This window comes from Aotus nancymaae, unplaced genomic scaffold (assembly GCF_030222135.1).
Source record: "Aotus nancymaae isolate 86718 unplaced genomic scaffold, 86718_ANA_hifiasm-v0.15.2.pri h1tg000064l_1, whole genome shotgun sequence".
NCBI lineage: Eukaryota > Metazoa > Chordata > Mammalia > Primates > Aotidae > Aotus > Aotus nancymaae.
The window spans coordinates 32,391,423-32,413,568 of NW_026988479.1; the positions used below are offsets into that span (position 1 = coordinate 32,391,423).

A 22,146-nucleotide genomic window follows, 5' to 3' on the forward strand; every position below is an offset into this window, starting at 1 on the left:
GAGTCTCTTGTCACTTACTTAGAAATAGTCATCCAACCATTTCCTGTGTGTTTCTTCATCCGTAAAAATGAGATTAAGGAATTGGTTGTTAGGATGTAAAGTGCTCACTATGTGGTAGATGCTCAGTAAGAAGACAGTTCTGTGTTTCACCTATAGTTGTCTAGGAAAGCCAACAGAATATACTCTTATTTTCTGGGGGGATCGGGTCTCACTCTGTCGCCCAGCCTGGAGTGTAGTGGTGCTATCTCAGCTCACTGAAACCTTTGCCTCTGAGGTTCAATTGATTCTCCTACCTCAGCCTCCCGAGTAGCTGGGTCTACAGGCATGTTCCAGCATGCCCAGCTAATTTTTTGTATTTTTTGGTGGAGACGGGGTTTTACCATGTTGGCCAGGCTGGTCTTGAACTCCTGACCTCAAGTGATCCGCCTGCCTTGGACTCCAAAGTGCTGGGATTACAGGCATGAGCCACCACGCCCGGCTGAGAATATACTGCCTACCACAAAACAGATATTTTAAAACACATTGAAATTTTTAAATGTTCAACTCTAAGAGAAATATATCTTATATATTACATAGAATCTTAATCTTTATATGCTATAATAGACATTGATCTGGTGGTTGATATGTTTTCTAAAGTACTTCTAGATCAAAGTGTAAGCACACTGGCAACAACACCGGAGTTATATGCCACCTGTTTTCCATATTATGGTATATTTTACTCATTCTGAACATGAAACCAATGTGATGTCCATTCTAAAGAGGGTGGTTCTAGTTTTTGGATATAATGCCTCTGGGCATTCATATACAGGTTTTTAGATAGCATAAAACTATTGATTGCCTTTAAATGGCATTCTTAACCTGACTCCATGAATGGGCTTTTGTAGTTACCCTAAAATAGTAGATAAAACTTTGGGTATACATGCATTATTTTCTTAATAAAGAAGAAAAAAAGGAGTTCATTTTCAAAGAACCTGTGACAAAAAGGTTAAGAAACACAACTTTACAGGAAGAATTAATACATCATTAATAACTTGGTATGACTCTTGCAATGCCTGCAGCATTTGATCATATTATCATTCAACTTTTCATCACCAGAAGGCAACGTGAATATATTTAATGTCTGCAGTGAAAATTCAATATTTTTTGTAATTGTAATTGAATTTCCTTCTTGTTAAGCAGATGGGAATGACACCGTGACAGAGTCTTCAGATGGCCTTTGGAATAACAATCAAACTGTAAGCATATTCCTCCCTATTTGAGTAGCCAGATTCACTTGAATATCTCCCTGGAAGCAAGTTACATTTAAAGCCTATTTCTGTAAGACTAGCCTGCAGATTGTTTTTTTATTCTTAAAAAAAGATGAAGAAAATAATCTGACTCTCAAATAGGATGCTTTAATTTGAAAAGTTTATTTAGGTGACCTCATTTGTTAGGGATACCCAAAGAGCAATGTGTTACTGAATAGGACACTTAGATACACAGTACACAGACTTTCTGCTGGGCGAAAATTGGGGAAAAAAAGAATGAGCTAATTTAAGGAGAGCAAGTTAAGATAAACACCAAGGAGGAATTCAATTATCATTAGGAAAACAGCATGCTTTGACAGGTGGAGTAGAGGCCATCCCAAACAAAAGTGTAATGTAAGTGAAACTCACATAATATGTTTATTCCCTAATATATTTCCCCCGCCTAATGACCATTTTATGTAGAAATTTTTAAGACTACTCTTGATTTTTTCCTATACATAAACCTCTCCATGGGATGAGTTTTCTTTTTTTTTTTTTGAGTCATTGTCTCGCTTTGTCACCCAGGCTGGAGTATAGTGGCGTGATCCCAGCTCACTGCAACCTCCTCCTCTTGGGTTCAAGCAATTCTCCTGCCTCTTCTGAGTAGCTGCCATTACAGGTGCACACCACCATATCTGGCTAATTTTTGATTTTTAGTAGAAATGGGGTTTCGCCATGTTGACCAGGCTGGTCTTGAAGTCCTGACCTTGGTTGATCTGTCTATCTCAGCCTCTCAAAGTACTGGGATTACAGGTGCGAGTCAACATGCCTGGCCCAGGATGACTTTTTAAGATAAGTAAGTCCTAGATAATAACTTTGATTCTGTAAAATGTTCCCACACCTTTTTTCTCAGTGAACTTGGGAAAAAGTCTAAGGCACCTAGTCTTATGATGCTCATCAAATTCTTCTACTTCCATGTAAGTTAGATACATTTATTAATAAGACCTTTTCTTTTGGCTCCTCTGAGAAACAACCTGCCTTTTAGTATCTGCAAGTAACTTTTTGAAACAACAACAAAAAAAAGTCTGAGGTTATGAGAATAATCCTTCTGTTTTTCTTTTTTAAATTTATTTTTAGTTTTTGAGACAGAGTTTCACTCCCATTGCCCAGCCTGGAGTGCAGTGGCACAATCTCAGCTTGCTGCAACCTTCACCTCCAGGGTACAAGTGATTCTCATGCCTCAGCCTTCCCAGTAGCTGAGATTACAGGTGTGTACTACTATGCCTGGCTAATTTTTGTATTTTTAGTAGAGATGGAATTTCACCATGTTGGCCAGGCTGGTCCAGAACTCCTGACCTCAAGTGATCTGCCTGCCTCGACCTCCCAAAGTGCTGGGGTTATAGGCATGAGCCACCACACCTGGTCCAAGAATAATCTTTCTGATAGTTGTAAGAAATGACAACATGGCCATTGTATAAAAAATTGAAAATGATCAGACAAAGTGGGGTTATTTAGTATAGAGCCAAATGGCCTTATGCTATATACCTTAGTGACATTAAGAATGCCACTACATAGGAATGACATTTAAAAATGTAGCAACTTGTACGGCATGCAGTGATTGATCCGACATACTGGCTAAATATCAGAACTGCCACTATATACATGTTTAGTGTGTTGACATATGGCCAGACTTATGCTGGATTTACAAAAAAAACAAAACCCTGGCCAGGCTCAGTGGCTCATGCCTATAATCCCAGCACTTTGGAAGGCTGAGGCAGTCCAATCATGAGGTCAGGAGTTTTGAGACCAGCCTGGCCAACAGAGTGAAACCTTGTCTCTACTAAAAATACAAAAATTAGTCGGCTGTGGTGGCTCCTGCCTGTAGTCCCAGCTATTCTGGAGGCTGAGGCAGAATTCTTTGAACCCGGGAGGCAGAGGTTGCAGTGAGCTGAGACTACGCCATTGCACTCCAGCCTGGGTGACAGAGTGAGACTCCGTCTCAGAAAAAAAAAAACCAACCCTCAGAATAGTGAGGTCATTCCTGCTCTGTTACCTGCAGAATAGGTATGTTTAGAAATAAGGGAAAACAATTTAGAAGCAGGTTCAAGGTTGTCAGTAGCACTTGGGCTTTCTGTGTCTTCACTGAAGATGTCAAGGTGTCTTCTCCCAGGTATCTTGAAAGCATGCAGAATACATTTTGACTCAGTAGGTCACCTTCCTGGGCTCTATCCTAAGGAAAAAATTGAACTAATAAATAAAAATGTATGAAAAGGATGTTTATTGTTAATATTTATAATCATGAAAATGTTACAAACACCCTAAATGTTTAATAGTAAGGCATTACTTAGTTAAGCATGTGCACATATTGCCATAAAGAATGTAGTCATTGCAGTGCATTTATGACATAGGTTATAGCATGTTATAATATGTTGGTTATCATACATTATTAAGTGAAAGAATCAGCTTTTAAAATGGCATACAATTATGACATATTATAGTTCATGTAGAGCATAGTAATTATTTCTGTGAAGAAAAAATCCTAGAAGGATAAAATTCTAGAAAAGTATATAAAGCAAAATGGCAAAAGTGCTCGTTTCTGGATGTGAAAGTTACGGTTTATTTATTTATTTGAGACAGGGTCTCACTCCATTGCCCAGGCTGGAGTGCAGTGGCACGATCACAGCTCACTGGAGCCTCATCCTCCCAGGCTCAAGTGATCTTCCCACCCCAAGCCTCCTAAGTAGCTGGGACCAGAGGCACATGTCACCATGCCTGGCTAATTTTATTTTTTTCTGGAGACAGGGTCTCACCAAACTGTTCTCAAACTCCTGGGCTCAGGCCATCCTCCTGCCTTAGCCTCCCAGAGCTCTGGGAATATGGGTGTGAGCCACTGTCCCTGACCTGGTTATGGTTTTTTTCGTTTTCTTTTTTATGCTTAGCTGCACATTCTAAAATGAGCATGCAGTATTTGTGTAATGTAATTAACAAATGAAAGCAAAGCCTGTCTCCTGAAATCCCATTCTCCATCTACCCACATTACACTTCCCTCCCACCCCATAGGTAAGGTAGTAACGACATAGTGTGCACTCCCAGACACTGGCTATGCCAGTTTTTCTTTTTTTTGTTTTTTGAGATGAAGTCTTGCTCTGTTGCCAGGTTGGAGTGCAGTGGTGTGATCTCAGCTCACTGCAGTCTCTGCCTTTGGGTTCAAGCGATTCCGCTGCCTCAGCCTCCTGAGTAGCTGGGACTACAGGCACGCACCACCACACTTGGCTAAGTTTTTGTATTTTAGTAGAGACAGGGTTTCACCATGTTGGCCAGGATTGTCTTGATCTCCTGACCTTGTGATCCTCCTGCCTTGGTCTCCCAAAGTGTTGGGATTACAGGCGTGAGCCACCACGCTCAGCTTGGCTATGCCACTTCTAAGCAAGCATGGCTCAATTGCTGTTACTCCACTGTATTCATAGTGTTTATCATGAGGGACCTAAAAGTACCCTTGCAAAGACCCTATTGAATCTGTTGTTGCTAGACATACAAATAGGTTGAGAGAGGTTAAACAGCTTGTCCATGGTCACGTAGTGACTAAGTAGAAGACCTGGGATTCTGACTCCAGAGATGAAGCTCTTACAGATGAGAAGACTTGACCTTCACTCAGATTCTCCCTTTTCCTTCTATTAAAATACCTACCCAGTGAGATTGCTTTAGGATTACAACTAAGCTGTGAAAGGGGGACTACCATGACGCCTGGCACATTTCAGGCTTATTCCAGGAGGTGATGATCTCTTGTGATGGGCACCAGAAGACAAACAATTCTGTATTTCTGCATGATTGCATAGAATTGTTAATCATGGACATATCTGTGTGCTGCTACTCTCTAATCTGTTTACATAGATACAGACAGAATAGTCAATTACAGGTAAAAAGACAAGTAAGGATTGTCATCAAGGACAAAATTAAAAAACTGAGCACATTAAGATAACATCAAGTCAATTTATATGAACACATTTTTTTTTCTTTTTTTGAGATAAAGTCTCACTCTGTCTCCTAGGCTGGAGTGCAGTGGTGCAATTTTGGCTCACTGCAACCTCCAACTCCTGGGTTCAAGCAGTTTTTCCTGCCTCAGCCTCCTGAGTAGCTGGGATTATAGGTGCGCACCACCACACTCAGCTATTATGTTTTTAGTGGAGACGGGGTTTCACCATGTTGCCCAGGCTGGTCTCATACTCCTGACCTCAGTTGATCTGCCTGCTTGGGCTCCGAAAGTGCTGGGATTTACAGGCGTGAGCCACCACACCTGACCTTTTTTTTTCAAATATCACAAGAGGATGTATTTATGGAAATAGCCTATTGACTTTTAAAACAGTAAATTTAAAAATATACATATAAACCTGTTTTAAGCATACAGTTTTAGTTTTGACAAATGTGTACACCTATGTAAATATGACCTCAAGCAAGATAGAAAACACCTTTATCATTATAAAATATGTTTTGAATTTCAGTTTGTGTTAGATTTTCACCATATGTTTACAAACTCAGATCGTTTGGTCTTACCCTTACGTTCCAGAAGTACCCAGGCCCCAGTACAGGTGAATGCGGCTGGTAAGTGATTCTGGGAAATGTTTTCATAACTTTTTAACAAGATGCTGTTTCAATCTGTTATTGTTTCCTTAGCAACTGACCCAAGTATATAGTCCACAGACGGCCACCACCACTAAGGAACTCTATGCTGGACTCTGCATTTCTGTCTTGGTGCTTCTTGCTCTTTTAGGTGCCATCATTGCCAAAAGTAAGTCATTTCGAGTTTGTTCCTAAGGGACTGGAACAAGGAATGTATGGCCAAATTGCCTGGGTTCACTAGTTTCTTAAGTCACGTGATTTTGATCTCACATGACTTCCCTTTATCCCCCAACTCCTCATTTGTAAAAGGAACCTGGTAATAACATCTACGTCAAGGGGGCAGGGAAAATGAAGTTTAAATGCATTAGTACCTACAAAGCACTGAGAATGGGAGTTGGGTGTGGGGGCTCGTGCCTGTAATCCTAGCTACTTGGGAGGTTGAAGGAGGCAGGAGGATTGCTTGAGCTCAAGAGTTCAAGACTAGCCTGGGCAACATGGTGGGAACCCCATCTCTTAAAAAAAAAATTTAGGCCGGGCGCCGTGGCTCGTGCCTGTAATCCCAGCACTTTGGGAGGCTAAGGTAGGCGGATCACGAGGTCAGGAGTTCAAGACCAGCCTGACCAACATGATGAAATCCCATCTCTACTAAAAAAAAATACCAAAATTAGCCAGGCATGGTGGCATGTGCCTGTGTTCCCAGCTACTCAGGAGGCTGAGGCAGGAGAATCACTTGAACCTGGGGGGTGGAGGTTGCAGTGAGCCGAGATTATGCCACTGTGCTTCAGCCTGGGCGACAGAGTGAAACTCTGTCTCAAAAACATTTTTTTTTTTGTTAAAAACCATCTAGGAGCAGTGGCTGGCTCATGCCTGGAATCTCAGCACTTTGGGAGGCTGAGACAGGAGGATTGTTTGAGCCCAGGAGTTTAAAACCAGCCTGGGCAACATAGTGAGACATTGTCTCTAAAATAAAAGGAAAAGAACGAAAAGAAAAAGCACTGAGAATGGTTCCTGGCACATGACAACTGCACAGCAATCTTAAACTGTAATTGTACTTAGAAAGATCCTTTTGCCATCAATCTTCATAAATCTCATGGAGCTTACATTCTAGTGGAGTTTTCACTTTAAACCATTATTTTTTAAACTTCTTATTATTCCCCTATGGAAAAAAATTTAATCCTATAAGAATTTTTTTGAGACAGAGTTTCTCTCTTGTCTCACAGGTTGGAGTGCAATGGCACAGTCTTGGCTCACTGCAACCTCTGCCACCTGAGTTTAAGCGATTCTCCTGCCTCAGCCTCCCCAGTAGCTAGGATTACAGGAGTGCATCACCACGCCCAGCTAATTTTTGTATTTTTAGTAGAGATGGGATTTCACCATGTTGACCAGGCTGGTCTGGAACTCTGACCTCAGGTGATCCACCCACCTCAGCCTCCCAAAGTGCTAGGATTACAGGAGTGTGCCACGGTGCCAGGCCAAGAAAAATTAAATACAGAGCTTCCCAAAGTGCTGGGATTACAGGCGTGAGCCACTTTGCCCACCTTGGCCTCCCAAAGTGCTGGGATTAGAGCTGTGAGCCACTGTGCCTGGCCTTAAATACCCTTTTCTTAGGGGAGAGAAAAGTGATGAATGTAGGCAATTTTAGAGGAAGAGTAGATGATTTTTAGGGAAGACGAATGGGCCCAAAGAACAGAGGGCGGGAACGAAGTTCCTCTGGACTCTGGATGTGTTATCAGCTCTAGTCTTATTCCTGGGTTGTGCATCAATTTCCCTGCCATTGATGAGATATCTAGGGGAGAGATTCACAACAACAGAATGTCTTCTGGAGGATCTGGCCTTTAGCTAGCTTCAGAGAAGGCCCTTCCCTGCATATACTCCTCCCAGGTGCTCTCAATTTGAAGTCCAAAGCAGCCTATTTGAGGGTATTGTTTTCTGAGTCCTAACAACCTCAAAATATGCTTTCCTCCTTAAGCAAAAACAACTCATTCTTTCCTTCTCTAGGAGAGATGCCTGGTAGTATAAACTCCTGCAAATGTATCCTTTGGTAGAGGTGACTCTTAGTATATGACCTTGTGTCCCAGTTCACCTAAAACAAATCTTGGTTCATGCCTATTGTTCAGCAGCCTATCTGAAGGATCTCGGACTTACTCATTTTTTTAAAATGAGGGATAATGTAAGAATTGCATTACAGTTAGAGAGGACATGGGGATGAATACACCAAACCATTAATGAAATTGAGATACTGAACAGTAAATTGCTTGTTCGAGTCCTACAGACTTAAAAGGGAAGGAGATACCTGAAGGGACCAGGGAAAAATCCAAGTAATAACAGAAATAATACACTTGATTGAAAAAAGATATTATGAACTCTTGCTGAGATGTTTAATTTTCTCTTCAATTCCTCTCTCCCACCCCTCCAATTTAGAATATTTCTTCAGAAACAAGACTCCAGAACTAAGGTAAGCTTGGAAGTATTTCTATCAGTACCTCTTGGGGTTCCCACTCTGGTAAGATAAAAACAGATTTCTGTCTCTCTCCTAAACTCTCCATTGTATACATTGGATCCCAACATTCTTCTACTTTAATGAGCACTTCTATTATTTACACCTTCCAGTGGTGTTTGTAGCTTTGTGTATCTCCCTGGAGTTGTGGCAGAGCTGGTACAGAGGGAGCACTTCAGTCCTAACCAAACCCCATAAGGCAAGATAACTAAACTGCCAAGATTTGCTCGATGGAACTAAACATTGAATGAGTTGCTTTAGTGTGTTCTTTTATTTCACTCAATGCTTTGTCTTACTGAGTGTTTATTGACTATTATATTCCAAGGAGATGAATAAAACAGACAGAAACCATGTAAGCAAATAAACACAGTTCTTTTACATGCTTACAGACAAACACTATGGGGACTATAGAACAAGATAAGGGTCTGTTTGAGTGAACACCAAGAAAGTAGGAAACTTGGAGGAAGATAATTCCTGGCTGGAGGGGCAGGGAGTGCAAAGGCACTGAGGTGGGGCGGGTGCCTCCAGTTTTCCACAGCTCCCGTCATTCCCTGCTGCCCGCTACCCGGCTTGCTCCACTGGTCTGTATTAGTTGTCTAGCCTTGAAGACACTTGGAATTTGCCTTTAAAGACCTTTCAGTCTTTTCTGCTGCCCAGTTACATTTTTTATTTGTTTGTTTGTTCTTTTTTTGAGACAGACTTTCACTCTTGTCACCCAGGCTAGAGTGCAATGGTGTGATCTCCAGGCTCACTGTGACCTCTGCCTCCTGGGTTCAAGCAATTCTCCAGCCTCAGCCTCCCAAGTAGCTGGGATTATAGGCACCTGCCATCACACCTGGCTAATTTTTGTATTTTTAGTAGAGATGGGGTTTTGCCATGTTGGTCAGGTTGGTCTCGAACTTCTGACCTCAGGTAATCCGCCCACCTCAGCCTCCATAAGTGCTGGGATTACAGGCATGAACCCATTCACCCAGCCTCAGTTTCAATTTAAATCCCCTTTACTGCATCGATGTCCCAAGGCCATCTACCCCATTGCCTGTAATGGTAGGAGACAACTACCTAGTTCTAAAGCCAACCAGCCTGCTTCGTTTAGTTCAGGTTGAGTTTTAAGCAAGGACTTTATCTGATTCAGAATCCATCCCTCTTACTTAAGCTACCCTCTATTAAGCCTAGTTCTCCTTCACTGGATGCTTGTACACAGGCTTTCCTGAGTCTGAGTTAATTAACTGAGCCAATCCAGAGAACCTGTCTGAACGGTGCCCAGCACATTGTAAGTGCTCAATGCACCTTACTTTTATCATTGCAATCAAGCCCTTTACAGCAATAAACTGTGAGAGAGGCACTATTCTCATTTTACAGATTGGAAAACAGTTTCAGAAACGTTGAGTGACATCTAAGGTCACATCCCATAGCATATAAAGGACTCAATCTCAGGAATCCATGCTCACAAATATTTCTGGGATGAAAGAGAGATGTGTAAAGTACAAAAAAAAAAAGCTAAAAAAACCCACACTAGCAAATTATGGGAACTTCCTCATGACTTTATCTTTTTGGCAGTATGTCACACTGAGTCATTTGAGCTCACTGACACTTAAACTAAGTGTCTTCACACATGTATGACTGACCTGTTTAGGGACCATAAAGGAGTTTTGTCTCTCATGGTTCTTTAAATGTGTGGACATATTTTTCATCTGCAGCTGAATGAAGACAAGTTCCATATTCTGGGGGCAGGCTTTGGTAACAAATAGTCACTATATACAAATATCTTACATAAAAATATCCAGTTACATCAAAATGCTACACGAGTTAAAATTAAGTCTACTTTCTTCCCTCACTTGTATTTCCACTCTTTCTACTGATTTCTTTTTTTGAAACAGAGTCTCACTCTGGCCTAGGCTAGAGTGCAGTGGTGTGATCTCAGCTCACTGCAACCTCCACCTCCCAGGTTCAATGGAGTGGCCAGGATTATAGGCACGAGCCATCACACCTGGCTAATTTAAAAAAAACGTAGAAATGGGGCCTCACTATGTTGCTCATGCTGGTCTCAAACTCCTGGCCTCAAGTGATGCTCCTGCCATGGCCTCCCAAAGTGCTGGGATTAGAGGCATGAGCCACTGCATGCAGCACAGGAAGACTTAACACCGTGATCCAGTGCACACTTGGGAAACAGTATTATTTAAGTACATTCAATGCTTTTCTATTCTGTGTTTATTTTGAATATAGGATGTAGATCGATAAGTAGATTTAACAACTCTCTCGAAAGGATCACAAGCCACAGTTGGAAAAACACCAGTCATCCAGTTCTTAGCCACATTTGAAAATGTGCATCTTGATGTAGCAACTTAGTTTGATGTCAGAGCTCTGTATTTTCAGATTTTCCGTTTTTGTATTCTATTATGTGAGTTTCTGAGAGACCAGTCTGAGTTTTTGAATACTTCTTAGGTCGCCTATCTACATGCTTATTAAACAGACTTTTCTTCAGCTTAGTTAATACTAAGAGCCACACGTTTCCCAACTCTGGAATGCACTGTTCATTTTGTACTTTGTCTGAATGTGGTTCCTAGCGTCTCAAGTACCTGATACTGCTTGATCATAAACAAGAGTGCTGCTCCTATGCGAGAAGTGGTCTGCTTTTTCCCTTACTCGTGTTATTCTTCAACAACTTTCTGCAGTATTTCGTTTAGCAGCCTTCAAATTGAAGCTCTGCAAAATGCAGCCAAAAAGGAAGTCCAAGCAGAAGACAATATCTACATTGAGAATAATCTTTATGGCACGAACTAAGACCCAGTGGTGCTCTTCAAGAGTTTGCATCCTTGACTGCAGAAGACAACAGATATTAGCATATCAGACATCTTTTAGACTCCAAGATGGTAACAGCATATCAGACATCTTTTAGACTCCAAGACAATGTTTCTGTATCAATTTTATCTGGCATTCCAACACGTCAGGACTGGGTAGAGTAACTCTCTAGCTCCAAACTGTGTATAGCCGACCGCATTATTAACATAGTCCTAATTATTATGCTAAAACTGGCTCAATCCTTCTGATCATTGCGGAGTTCTCTCTCAAACATGAACACTTTAGAATTGTATGTTCTCCTTAGACCCCATAAATCCTGTATCCATCAAAGAGAATAGTTACTGGAAACAAAGCAAATGAACCTCTGTCTTGGCCGTCAAAGCTGTCCAGAAGAGGGAAATCTATCTTACAAATCAGCAAATTCAATGTGAGACTTCATTTGGAAGCATTGTATGATTGTCTCTTGTTTCTATATCACAGTTCCAAAAATTGCATTGCCAGTGTTTTCCAAAGGTTTCAAATTATGGGGTCCATGGGGTTTTATTTCCTCCATGGGGAAATAAAGTGAGTGTAATTCACTATAACAGGTATAGCTGTTTTCTCATGACTCTGGAAATGTGATGCATTAAGTACTGGATCTCTGAATTGGGGTATCTATTTTACCAGTTAAAAGAGGCTATAATAGTATGGAACATGTAGACACTAGGGAAGAAAATAATTTGCCAGGTGATTCAACACATTTATGCTTTTTTTTTTTTTTTTTTTTTAAGATGGAGTTTCGCTCTTGTTGCCCAGGCTTGAGTGCAATGGCACCATCTCAGCTCATGCAACTTCCACTTCCCGGGTTTCAAGCAATTCTTCTGTCTCAGCCTCACAAGTACCTGGGATTACAGGCACCCACCACCACACCTGGCTTATTTTTTGTATTTTTTTTTTTTTTTTTTTTTTTAGTTGAGATGGAGTTTCACCATGTTAGCCAAGCTGATCTTGAACTCCTGACCTCAGGTGATCCACTGGCCTTGGCCTCCCAAAATGCTGGGATTACAGGCATGAGCCACCATGTCCTGCCCATTTATGCAATTTTTCACTACATCTGTGTTATGGTGCTAAGAGTTTAAACAACTATCAGGCTTTCTGAGCAAATTTTTTAGAACCAAGAAGGTCAGCAATAAAAGCAAGAAAAGGTGGGAGTAGGGAAAAGGCTGCCTTTTCTGCCTTAGAAGTTATATTACAGATATAATAACGTTTGAAACTCATTAGTTTTGACCCAAATTCTAAATTGTCTCCGAGCCACTTTTACATTTAAAATTGTTCTGGAGGCTAGCGCCATGGCTCGTGCCTGCAATCCCAGCGCTTTGGGAAGCCAAGGTGGGCAGATAGCTTGAGCCCAGAAGTTTGAGACCAGCCTGGGCAACGTGGCAAGGGCCCATCTGTATTAAGAAAAAAAAATTTAGAAATAAAATAAAAGATAGAATTGTTTTGGAAAGACAAAACATTTTCTCCCATATAATCAATTCCTGTATTTTTTAAATAATTCAATTAAGCTTATTGTAAGGCTATCTTCAGTCACCAGTATAATTGTTTAGAAGTATAGATTTGCCAGGGCTAGATTTATCAGAAAAGAAACATTTTGACATGAACAGTTAGGGCTGGGTATTAATTTCAATTTCAGTTTGAGTAAACTCTGAAATAATTCATGCTTGGAGTTCAGAGCTACTCATACCATAGTAGTCTAGGACAACAGGATGCTTGCTTTCAAAGGAAACACTTTTTTTTTTTTTTTTTTTTTTTCCAGACAGAGGTTTCCCCTTGTCACCCAGGCTGGAGTGCAATGGTACAATCTTGGCTCACTGCAACCTCCACCTCCCGGGTTCAAGTGATTCTCCTGCCTGAGCCTCTTGAGTAGCTGGGATTACAGATGCCTGCCACCACGTCCCAGATAATTTTTATATTTTTAGTAGAGACAGGGTTTCATCATATTGGCCAGGCTGGTCTTGAACTCCTGACTTCATGTAAGCCACCTGCCTTGGCCTCCCAAAAGTGCTGGGATTACAGGCGTGAGCCACTGTGCTTGGCCAGGGGCAACATTTTTAACACTTTTCAGAGTTCTAGGAAATTTATAGGTCCTTTGAAGGAAAATTCTGTGGGCAAATAAGATTGTGAAACATGGTATTTCAGTTTCCCCAAATGTGGCTGGCCTAATCTGGTAAAAAAAATATTTTTTAAAAAAGCTATAGTGTCTTTTTTTCTTAATTTTGAGGCAACGTGCACAAGACTGCAGATTTGAAATTAAAGCCAAGATTTGTAGCCTTTCTGGAAAGACCTGGCAAGATTGGACTGCATTGCTATTTGACCAGGACGCCACTAGATGGGGCTGCATCCTCTAATCCCCAAGTCCTTAGTTGCCTTCAAGCTCACTTTTGTTACCTGCCTGGCGCCTGTGGGGCTTTTAAGTTTATCGTACCTGCTCTATTCTCTGGATCCTTCCTGGGCATGTATGATGCATGATGAAGACTCTGGGAATCTGATTAGCTTTGCTTAACACAACATTTCCAAAACTCGTTTGAATGTATGAGTACAGTGACTAGTAGCATTCTGTGAAGTACGATGCATAGGGGCTTAGGAGTTTAGGGTAATATCCAGGCACAGGACTTGAACCTAATCCTAACTCTTAGCAGTTACACTGGATGACATTAGAGCAAATGGTTCTTTACTACATCTACATTTTCTTCGTCTGTTAGAGGTAATTATTTCCATATCAGCTATGGTGTACAGTGGTAATTCCAATGAAATGTTACATGTGAGAAGTCTTTGAAGTGTAAAAAACACTACAGATACTGAAGCAGTTTGGAGAGTTAAAAAACACTAAGCAAACGTAGCTTAGCAAATATATATTTTTTCTTTTGAGACAGAGTCTAGCTCTGTCGTCCAGGCTGGAGTGTAGTGTCACAATCTTGGCTCACTGCAACCTCCGCCTCCTCGCTCAAGCGATTCTCCTGCCTCAGCCTCTAGAGTAGCTGGGATAGTTACCATCCCCACTTAATTTTTGCATTTTTAGTAGAGACAGGGTTCCAGCATATTGGCCAGGATGGTCTCGAATTCCTGACCTCAGGTGATCTGCCTGCCTCGGCCTCCTAAAGTATTGGAATTACAGGTGTGAGCCACCGTGCCTGGCCAGGACTTAGTGAATATTTTCTTTCTTTTCTTTTTTTTTTTTCCAGACAGAGTCTTGCTCTGTTGCCCAGGCTGGAGTGCAGTGGCGAGATCTAGGCTCACTGCAACCTCCGCCTCCCAGGTTTCAAGCGATTCTCCTGCCTCAGCCTCACAAGTAGCTGGGATTATAGATGTGTACCACCACGCCCAGATAATTTTTTTGTAGTTTTAGTAGAGACGGGGTTTCACCATGTTGGTCAGGCTGGCCTCAAACTCCTGACCTCGTGATCCACCCGCTTTGGCCTCCCAAAGTGCTGGGATTACAGGCATGAGCCACCACGCCCAGCCAATGGTGTTACATTTATAAGTCTCTTGCTGTATGGTATCTTTTAAAGTAACATTTCTTTTTTGAAACAGGTGATACTGGGTAATTTGGCTATCATCATATACTGCAGAAAAAAATTGCCAGCTGAGAGGGAGAATAGGTAAGAAGAAACAAAGGGGAAGAATTTAGTGAGTATGAATTATTTTCCTTTATATTAATCTTGTAGATCATATTGAGTCTTGTTTTTTTTTCTTTAAGATAGTGTTGAGATTCCATTACCTACAATCAGTCTTGGGATGCTGGAACCCTGGTATGATTAAGACTGTATGTTTAAATTGAGAAATTTTGCACATCTTTGACAAGTAGCAGAACTAATCATTCACTGATGGCTTTAAAGATGAAATAATTCTGTGAATACATGAAACTGTGAGGGACTCTTGGGGGTCATCTAGGTTTATTTGTATGCATATTCATTAATAAAAGTCTTGTTTGTTTCTTGAAAACAAAACAACTGTGGAACAAATTTGAAAACCGACTCAGTATTTTATCTAGCTCATCATTTAGTTTGGGTCAGGCATCTTCAACTTGGGAGGTCCAGTCAAAGTGGGTCAAATTTGTGGCAAGTCACGTAAATGTCAGGTGCTCTTCAGGAAACTACTCTGAATTTCAGGTTCTAAGGAGCTTAGTAGGGAAGAAATACAAAACCCATCACTTCTGGTACGGATTATTACTACGAGAAAGAATCTCGTGATACAGACTGGCTTCTCAACTGTGGCATTTGGGGACAGACATCTCTGTTGTAGGGGGCTGTCCTGCGCATTGGAAGGTATTTAGCGTCATCCCTGGCCTCCACCCACCAGATGCCTGTCTCACCCTCCAGCGGTGACAACTGACAATGTCCCCTTTGTAATATCACCCCTGGTTGAGAACCACTGTGGTAGAGGGTGCTTGGGGGGTGGGTAGGAAGTGGTGTAGCTTTAGCTGGTTGGTCAGTGGCTGTTTCTAGGAAAGAGGTGACATTTAAGTTGAAACCAAGAAAAATGTGTACGTAGCAGCCACATGAAAATCTGGTGGAAGGAAACCAAATGCAAAGGCTGTGGGGCAGCAGGAAGCTGGTGTATTAAGAGAGGAAGTTGTGTTCCAAGGATTAAAAAACTAGTGGTGAGGAGGGATGAAGAGAAGCAAGGCCGAAGAGTTGGGCCAGGTGTCTGGCCAGCTGCTGGATGAAAAGGAATCTATGGGCCAGGCATAGTGGCTCACACCTGTAATCCCAGTACTTTAGGAAGAAGGCCAGGGGATCGCTTAAGCCCAGGATTTCGAGGCCAGCCTGGGTAACAAAGTGAGTCTCCATCTCTATTAAAAATTTAAAAAAGAAAAAAAAGGGGGGTCTATGAACATGTCTGTTTGAAAAAGAGTCCCAGTCTTAGAAAACCGTTTTTGCATATTAAAAGCTAAACCTGCTACCCATCACCAAATTATATGTTAACATTCATTAACATGTTTCAGTGACACTATTCTAAGTCAGGTATAGCTCAAGAGTCAGCTTTGTAGGGATGACAGAAGGATATAGGCAGAGGAAGGAGGTGGGAGAAGGGAACCTCTCGGCAGCAAGGGGCTTTCCACATGGCTGTGAGACACCCCCAGGCCTAGCAAGAGGGGTTGGGGAAAAAGAGGGAAAGGGCACCAACGTTTGGCTCTAATTGATTTGGGTCCAAACTTGCTGCCCTGGAAGGCAGTAGTGGGGTGGTACGGGAGCTGACTATTCAGTCCACAAATGAATTTTTAAAATAGTATTTCGATGTGTATTTTTAAAAATGTATCAAACTTGTGATTTAATGGGTATTGATTAGGATGAGTAAAATGTTAAAGTTAATTAATACAAATAATTTGAGTGAAGAAGAGCAAAAAAGCCATGTGAATATGGCAAAGGTTATATAGATGCCTGAAGTCGGAGAGTCAATAGATGAAATCAGTTGGGAGCTTGTTAAAATACACACTTCTGGGCCCTATTTCTAGACATTCTGCTTTAGCAAGTCAGATGGGATCTGAGAACTTTTGTTTAAATGACAGAAGACAACTGCTATAAAATATTTTACATTTCAATAGAAGCATTCAGGCTTCAAGAAAGAACGTGTGGAAATAAGAGCATACTGTCCTTCACTTTTACTTATCTAAGATGTAAATCTCAGGAAATGAACGCAAAATCTTTCTTGCAGGAAACTTTGGGTATTGCACTGCCACTTTTATTTATTTATTTATTTTTTGAGACAGAGTTTTGCTCTTGTTGCCCAGGCTGGAGTGCAATGGCGCAATGTTGACTCACCACAACCTCCATCTCCTGGGTTCAAACCATTCTCCTGCCTCAGCCTCCCAAGTAGCTGGGATTATAGGTGCCCACTACCATGCTTGGCTAATTTTTGTATTTTTAGTAGGATGGGATTTCACCATGTTGCCCAGGCTGGTCTCAAACTCCTGGGCTCAAGCAATCTGCCCACCTCAGCCTCCCAAAGTGCTGAGATTGCAGGCATGAGCCACTGCACCTGGCCCTTTTCCTTAATTGTAAACAGTTTTGGAGGATCTCAGGAGTCATACCCTCTTAAAGCCACCATGCCTGACTAATTATTTTATTTTATTTTAAGTAGAGATGAAGTCTCACCATGTTGTCAGGCTGGAGTGCAGTGGTGTGATCATCATGGCTAACCCTAACCTCAGCCTCAAACTCTTGAGCTCAAGCGGTCCTCCTACCTCAGTCTCCTGGGTAGCTGGGACTACAGGCATGTGCCACCATGCATGGCTATTTTTGTATTTTTTTGTAGAGATGGAGTCTCCCTGTGCTCTATCAAAACTTCATTTCTTCTTTGACTATTGATCACATTAGATTTTCTGAGGATATATACACAAAGGCTATTGCTCTACCCACTGCAAAAGTAATGATAGCCAACAAGAAGACAAGAGGTACCCTTGGTAGCCTGGATGCAGAATGTGAGCACGGTGCACATGGGCTGAGGGAGAAACAGTCTGTAACTCAGAACTCCTGGGACTCTACTTGTAATGTTCCCTTGGGGATTCTCATGGACACTAAGGACCTTTCCAACTCTTACTTGGAGCCTCAGGTGGCTACTTGTCCCTTACCCCAGTCACTCCTGAGTCCTTCCTCTGTAGGACCACCAGCATAAGCTCAGAACCAAGATCTTAGCTTTCCACAAAGATGGAAATCCTGCAACTACTCCCATTTGGTAAAATTCTCAACTCCAGCCAGCCCTCCGCTGCCTATCCCCAACTCACTTGGCCTGCTTCATGGAGTCCCTTTCTTCTGTGCTCCAAAGGCTATAAATGCCTCAGATACCCACTCTCTACTCCATGGGTCATCCCGCCTGCCAGGAATGCTTGTCCCCTGTTTCTCCACCAGGCATGTCATTTCTCAAAGTTCTGCTCTAGCCTCACTGCTTCAGCCCTTCTGGTCCTAATCCTCCTGGACAGAATTAATCCCCTCTTCTGAATGCTTCTGGGCAGCCCTTTTTAGTCACTCAATAAACATGGGAAAACAGAGTACCTCCCACATTCTAGGCATGGTGCTAGTACCTAGCTGAGATTATCCTACATGAGGTCAGGGTTCCTCCTAGCCTGTGGGGCACGTTAGGATGACTTACAAAGAGGCCTCCCTCTTCTTTCTGGCTGACACAGGCCTGAGTCAGGACAGAGCTTATCAAAAGGAGTGTGACCTAGGATTTTTGTGCTGTGCAAACTGAAACCATAAGTGGTGATCCTATAACTTTGTCCCTTTTATTAGAGATATTTAGGTTGATGGTGTTTTTTTTACTCAACACTTTGAGGGAAGTGTATTTTCTCAGCACCTAGTTTATACTTAGTAGGTGCTCATATCTATCTATTAAAATTAGTGAATAAATCCATAGGGCCAGCCATGGTGGCTCACCCCTATAATCCCAGCACTTTGGGAGGCTGAGGTGGGCAGATCACTTGAGGTCAATAGTTCAAGACCAGCATGACCAACATGGTGAAACCCCATCTCTACTAAAAATACAAAAATTAGCCAGGTGTGGTGGTGCACACCTGTAATCCCAGCTAGTCTTGGAAGGCTGAGGCAGAAGAATCGCTTGAACCCAGCAGGCTGAGGTTGCAGTGAGTTGAGATTGTGCCAGTGCACTACAGCTTGGGCAACAGAGTGAGACTCTGTCTCGAAAAAAAAAAAAATAAATTGATAGAAGAATGTTTCTTAGAACCTTCCTATGTACTCTAGGGATGGGTTAGAGCAGGAAAGAGTGTCTTTAAAACTCTTTTCAAGTCTGTTTGTATTGCTGGCTAGAGTTGGTGGGAATCTCAATCACTCTGAGATCAGTAATTTGCAACATTAGCTGCATATTAGAATCATCTGGGAAGGTTGGGAAACTACCCATGACTAGATCAATTAAATCAGAATTTCAGGAGGTGGGTCACAGGTATTATGTTTTCAGTCTCCCAAGACTTTTTTTTTTTTTTGAGACAGTTTCTCACTGTGTTCTCCAGGCTGGAGGGCAGTGGTGTGATCAAGGCTCACTATAGCCTCAAACTCCTGGGATCAAGCGATCCTCCTGTCTCTGCCTCTGAGTAGCTAGGACTACAGGTATACCACCATGCCTGAGTAATTTTTTTGTTTTTTTATTTGTAGAGACTGGTCTCGTTATGTTGCTCAGGCTGTTCTTGAACTCCTGGGCTCAAGAGATTCTCCCATCTCAGCCTCCCGAAGTGTTGGGATACCAGGCGTGACCCTGCAACCAGCCTTCCTCAGGTTGCAGAGTGTAGCTGAGATTGAGAACCACTGACCTTGAGAGACTTGGGAAGGGTAGATGACAACATGTTTTCATGTTGTGTGTGTCAAGTGCTCTGGAAGGACTAAAAGACACAAAATTAAGCAGGAAAATGTTCACAATAGGCTAGAGCAGGTGAAAAACCAAGTAGAAAAAATAGCAAGAGGCTGGTGACCACAGGTGTGTCTTATGTCTAGCACCCATGACAATAGCATGATATTGGTGGCACTCTTGGGAACAAGAAGGCTGAATGCTGCCATGCTTTTGGAAAGCTTCCTAGGAAGCTGGCTCACAGCTATTCAGCTGACTTTGTCCCTTGGCCTCCTAGGAACTAAATGTTTCCCCTACAAACTGGTAAAAATAAACAAAGAAGAAAGTCCCCTTTGGACTGTGAGGACATGCTCTAGGGTAACCTCTATTTTGTGCTGTGGACAGCTGAGATGGGGCTTGCTCTGCCCGTAAGTCCCTGCACCTGCTTGAGTCTAAAAATATTTTTTAAAAAAATTTAGGGACGAGGTCTTGCAATATCGCCTGGGCTGGAATGCAGTGGCTATTCACAGGCGGGATCTTAGTGCACTGGCCTCAAGCGATCCTCTTGCCTCAGCTGCCGGAGTAGCTGGGACTAGAGGTGAGCATCACCATGGCCAGCTCTAAAAAATACTTTGATGATGACTTATGCACACATTACTTAATAGACTTTGTTAGAAAAGTTTTAGACTAACAGCAAAGTTGAACAGAAAGTAGAGTTCCCACATAGTCACCTTCCTCACACAATACACACACATGATGTTGCCCCATTGTCAATATTCCTCCCCAGTGTGGCACATTTTTCACAAATGGTGCATCGACATTGACACATTATCAGTTGAAGTTCATAGTTTACGTTAGGGTTCACGCTTTGTGTTGTGCATTCTGTGGGTTTTGATAAATGTATAACGTTTAGTATGATACAAAGTGGTTTTGCTGCCCTAAAAATCTTGTAGCTCCAGATAGTCATCCCTCCCTCTCCCCAAATCTCTGGAAGTTACTGGTCTGATCTTTTCACTGTCTCCATAGTTCTGTCTTTTTCAGAATGTCATATAGTTGGGGTCATACAGTATGCAACCTTTTCAGATTGATTTCTTTCTATTAACAACACGCATTTAAGGTTCCTCCATTTCTTTTTGTAGCTACACAGCTCATTTCTTCTTATTGCTAAATAATATTCGATTGTTTGGATGTATCACAGCTTGTTTTTGTTTATTCATTTGCTTTAGTTGCTTCCCAGTTTTGGAAATTATGAATAAAACTGCTGTGAACATTTGTGTGCACACAGGTTTTTGTATAGACAAAAGTTTCAATTGATTTAGATAAATATCAAGGAACACAATTATTGCTTTGTCTGATAAGAGAATGTTTAGTTTTTTAAGAAACTGCCAAACTGTTTTTCTTTCCTTTTCTTTTTTGAATGGAGGCTTGCTCTGTTGCCCAAGCCGGAGTGCAGTGGCATGATCTTGGCTCATTACAAGCTCTGCCTCCCAGGTCCAAGCGATTCTCCTCCCTCAGTCTACTGAGTAGCGGGGATTACAGTTGTGTGCCACCACACCTGGCTAATTTTTGCATTTTTAGTAGAAATGGGTTTCACCATATTGGCCAGGCTGGTTTCGAACTTCTGACCTTGTGATCTGCCTGCCTCGGCCTCCCAAAGTGCTGGGATTACAGGTGTGAGCCACCGTGCCCAGCCAGTCAAACTGTTTCTCAAAGTGGCTGAGCCATTTTGCATTCCCACCAGCAATGATTGAGAGTTCCTATTGCGCCACATCCTTGCCAGCATTTAGTGCTGGATGTTAGCCATTCTAATTGAAATGTAGTGGTATGTCATTGTTGCTTTAATTTGCATTCCTTAATAACATAAGATGTTAGACATATTTCCTATGATTATTTGCCAGCTGTATATCTTGAAAAAATGTTTATTAAGATTTTTGGCCAGCTTTTCATCAGTTGGTTCATTATCTTACTGTTGAGTTTGAAGAGTTCTTTGAATGTTTTATGTCCTTTGCAAATACTTTCTCACAGTCCATAACTTGTCTTTTTACTGATGGTGTCTTTTGCAAAGCAGAAGTTTTTAATTTTAATAAAATCCAACTTGTCACTTTTTTCTTTCATGTCTTTAGTGTTGTATCTAAAATGTCATTGCCAAAACTTATCTAGATATTCTTCTGTTATCTTGTATGAATTTTGTAGTTTGGCATTTTACATTTAAGGCTATGATCCATTTTGACTTAAATTTGTGAAGGGAATAAAGCTGTGTCTAGGTACACTTTTTAAATGTGTGGACATCCAATTGTTTCAGCACCATCTGATAAGACTCCATTTGCTCTGTTGTATTACTTTTACTTCTTTGTCAAAGATGAGATGACTATATATGTATAAGTCTGTTTCTGGGTTCTCTATTCTGTTGCATTTATCTCTTTGTCTATTATTTCACCAATAACACACTGATTCCTGTAGCTCAAAGTCATTGTAGTTCAATTATGGTAAGACTTAAAGTTGGGTAGTGTCAGTCCTCTGACTTTGTTCTAATCTTCCAATATTGTATTGGCTTCTCTGAGTCTTTTGGTTTGCCATATATGCTGTAGAATTGATTTGTCAATTTTCACAAAAACAACTTGCTAGGACTTGGATTGGAATCTATATATCAAGTTGTGCAGAACTGACAGCAATATTGATTTTCCTATCCATGAA

General features: G+C 41.6%; 1 protein-coding gene across 14 annotated transcripts in view; it reads left to right on the top strand.

Moving 5' to 3' along the window:
* The window catches only part of LOC105707552 (protein tweety homolog 3-like), a 65,249-nt gene that overhangs the window by 11,010 nt on the left and 32,093 nt on the right, over positions 1 to 22,146 (top strand). For 8 of the 14 annotated variants that reach the window (XM_064366568.1, XM_064366582.1, XM_064366572.1 and 5 more), the window contains 5 exons: positions 1,180 to 1,235; positions 5,898 to 6,012; positions 8,265 to 11,566; positions 14,710 to 14,777; positions 14,876 to 14,927. In XM_064366568.1, coding sequence (XP_064222638.1) covers positions 14,914 to 14,927 — 14 coding nt within the window. In that variant the 5' untranslated portion in view covers positions 1,180 to 1,235; positions 5,898 to 6,012; positions 8,265 to 11,566; positions 14,710 to 14,777; positions 14,876 to 14,913. Of the gene's footprint in view, positions 1 to 1,176; positions 1,236 to 5,897; positions 6,013 to 6,581; positions 11,567 to 14,709; positions 14,806 to 14,875; positions 14,928 to 22,146 lie in introns of those variants that run through there. The other 6 variants (XM_064366576.1, XM_064366578.1, XM_064366569.1 and 3 more) reach the window with 5 other exon arrangements.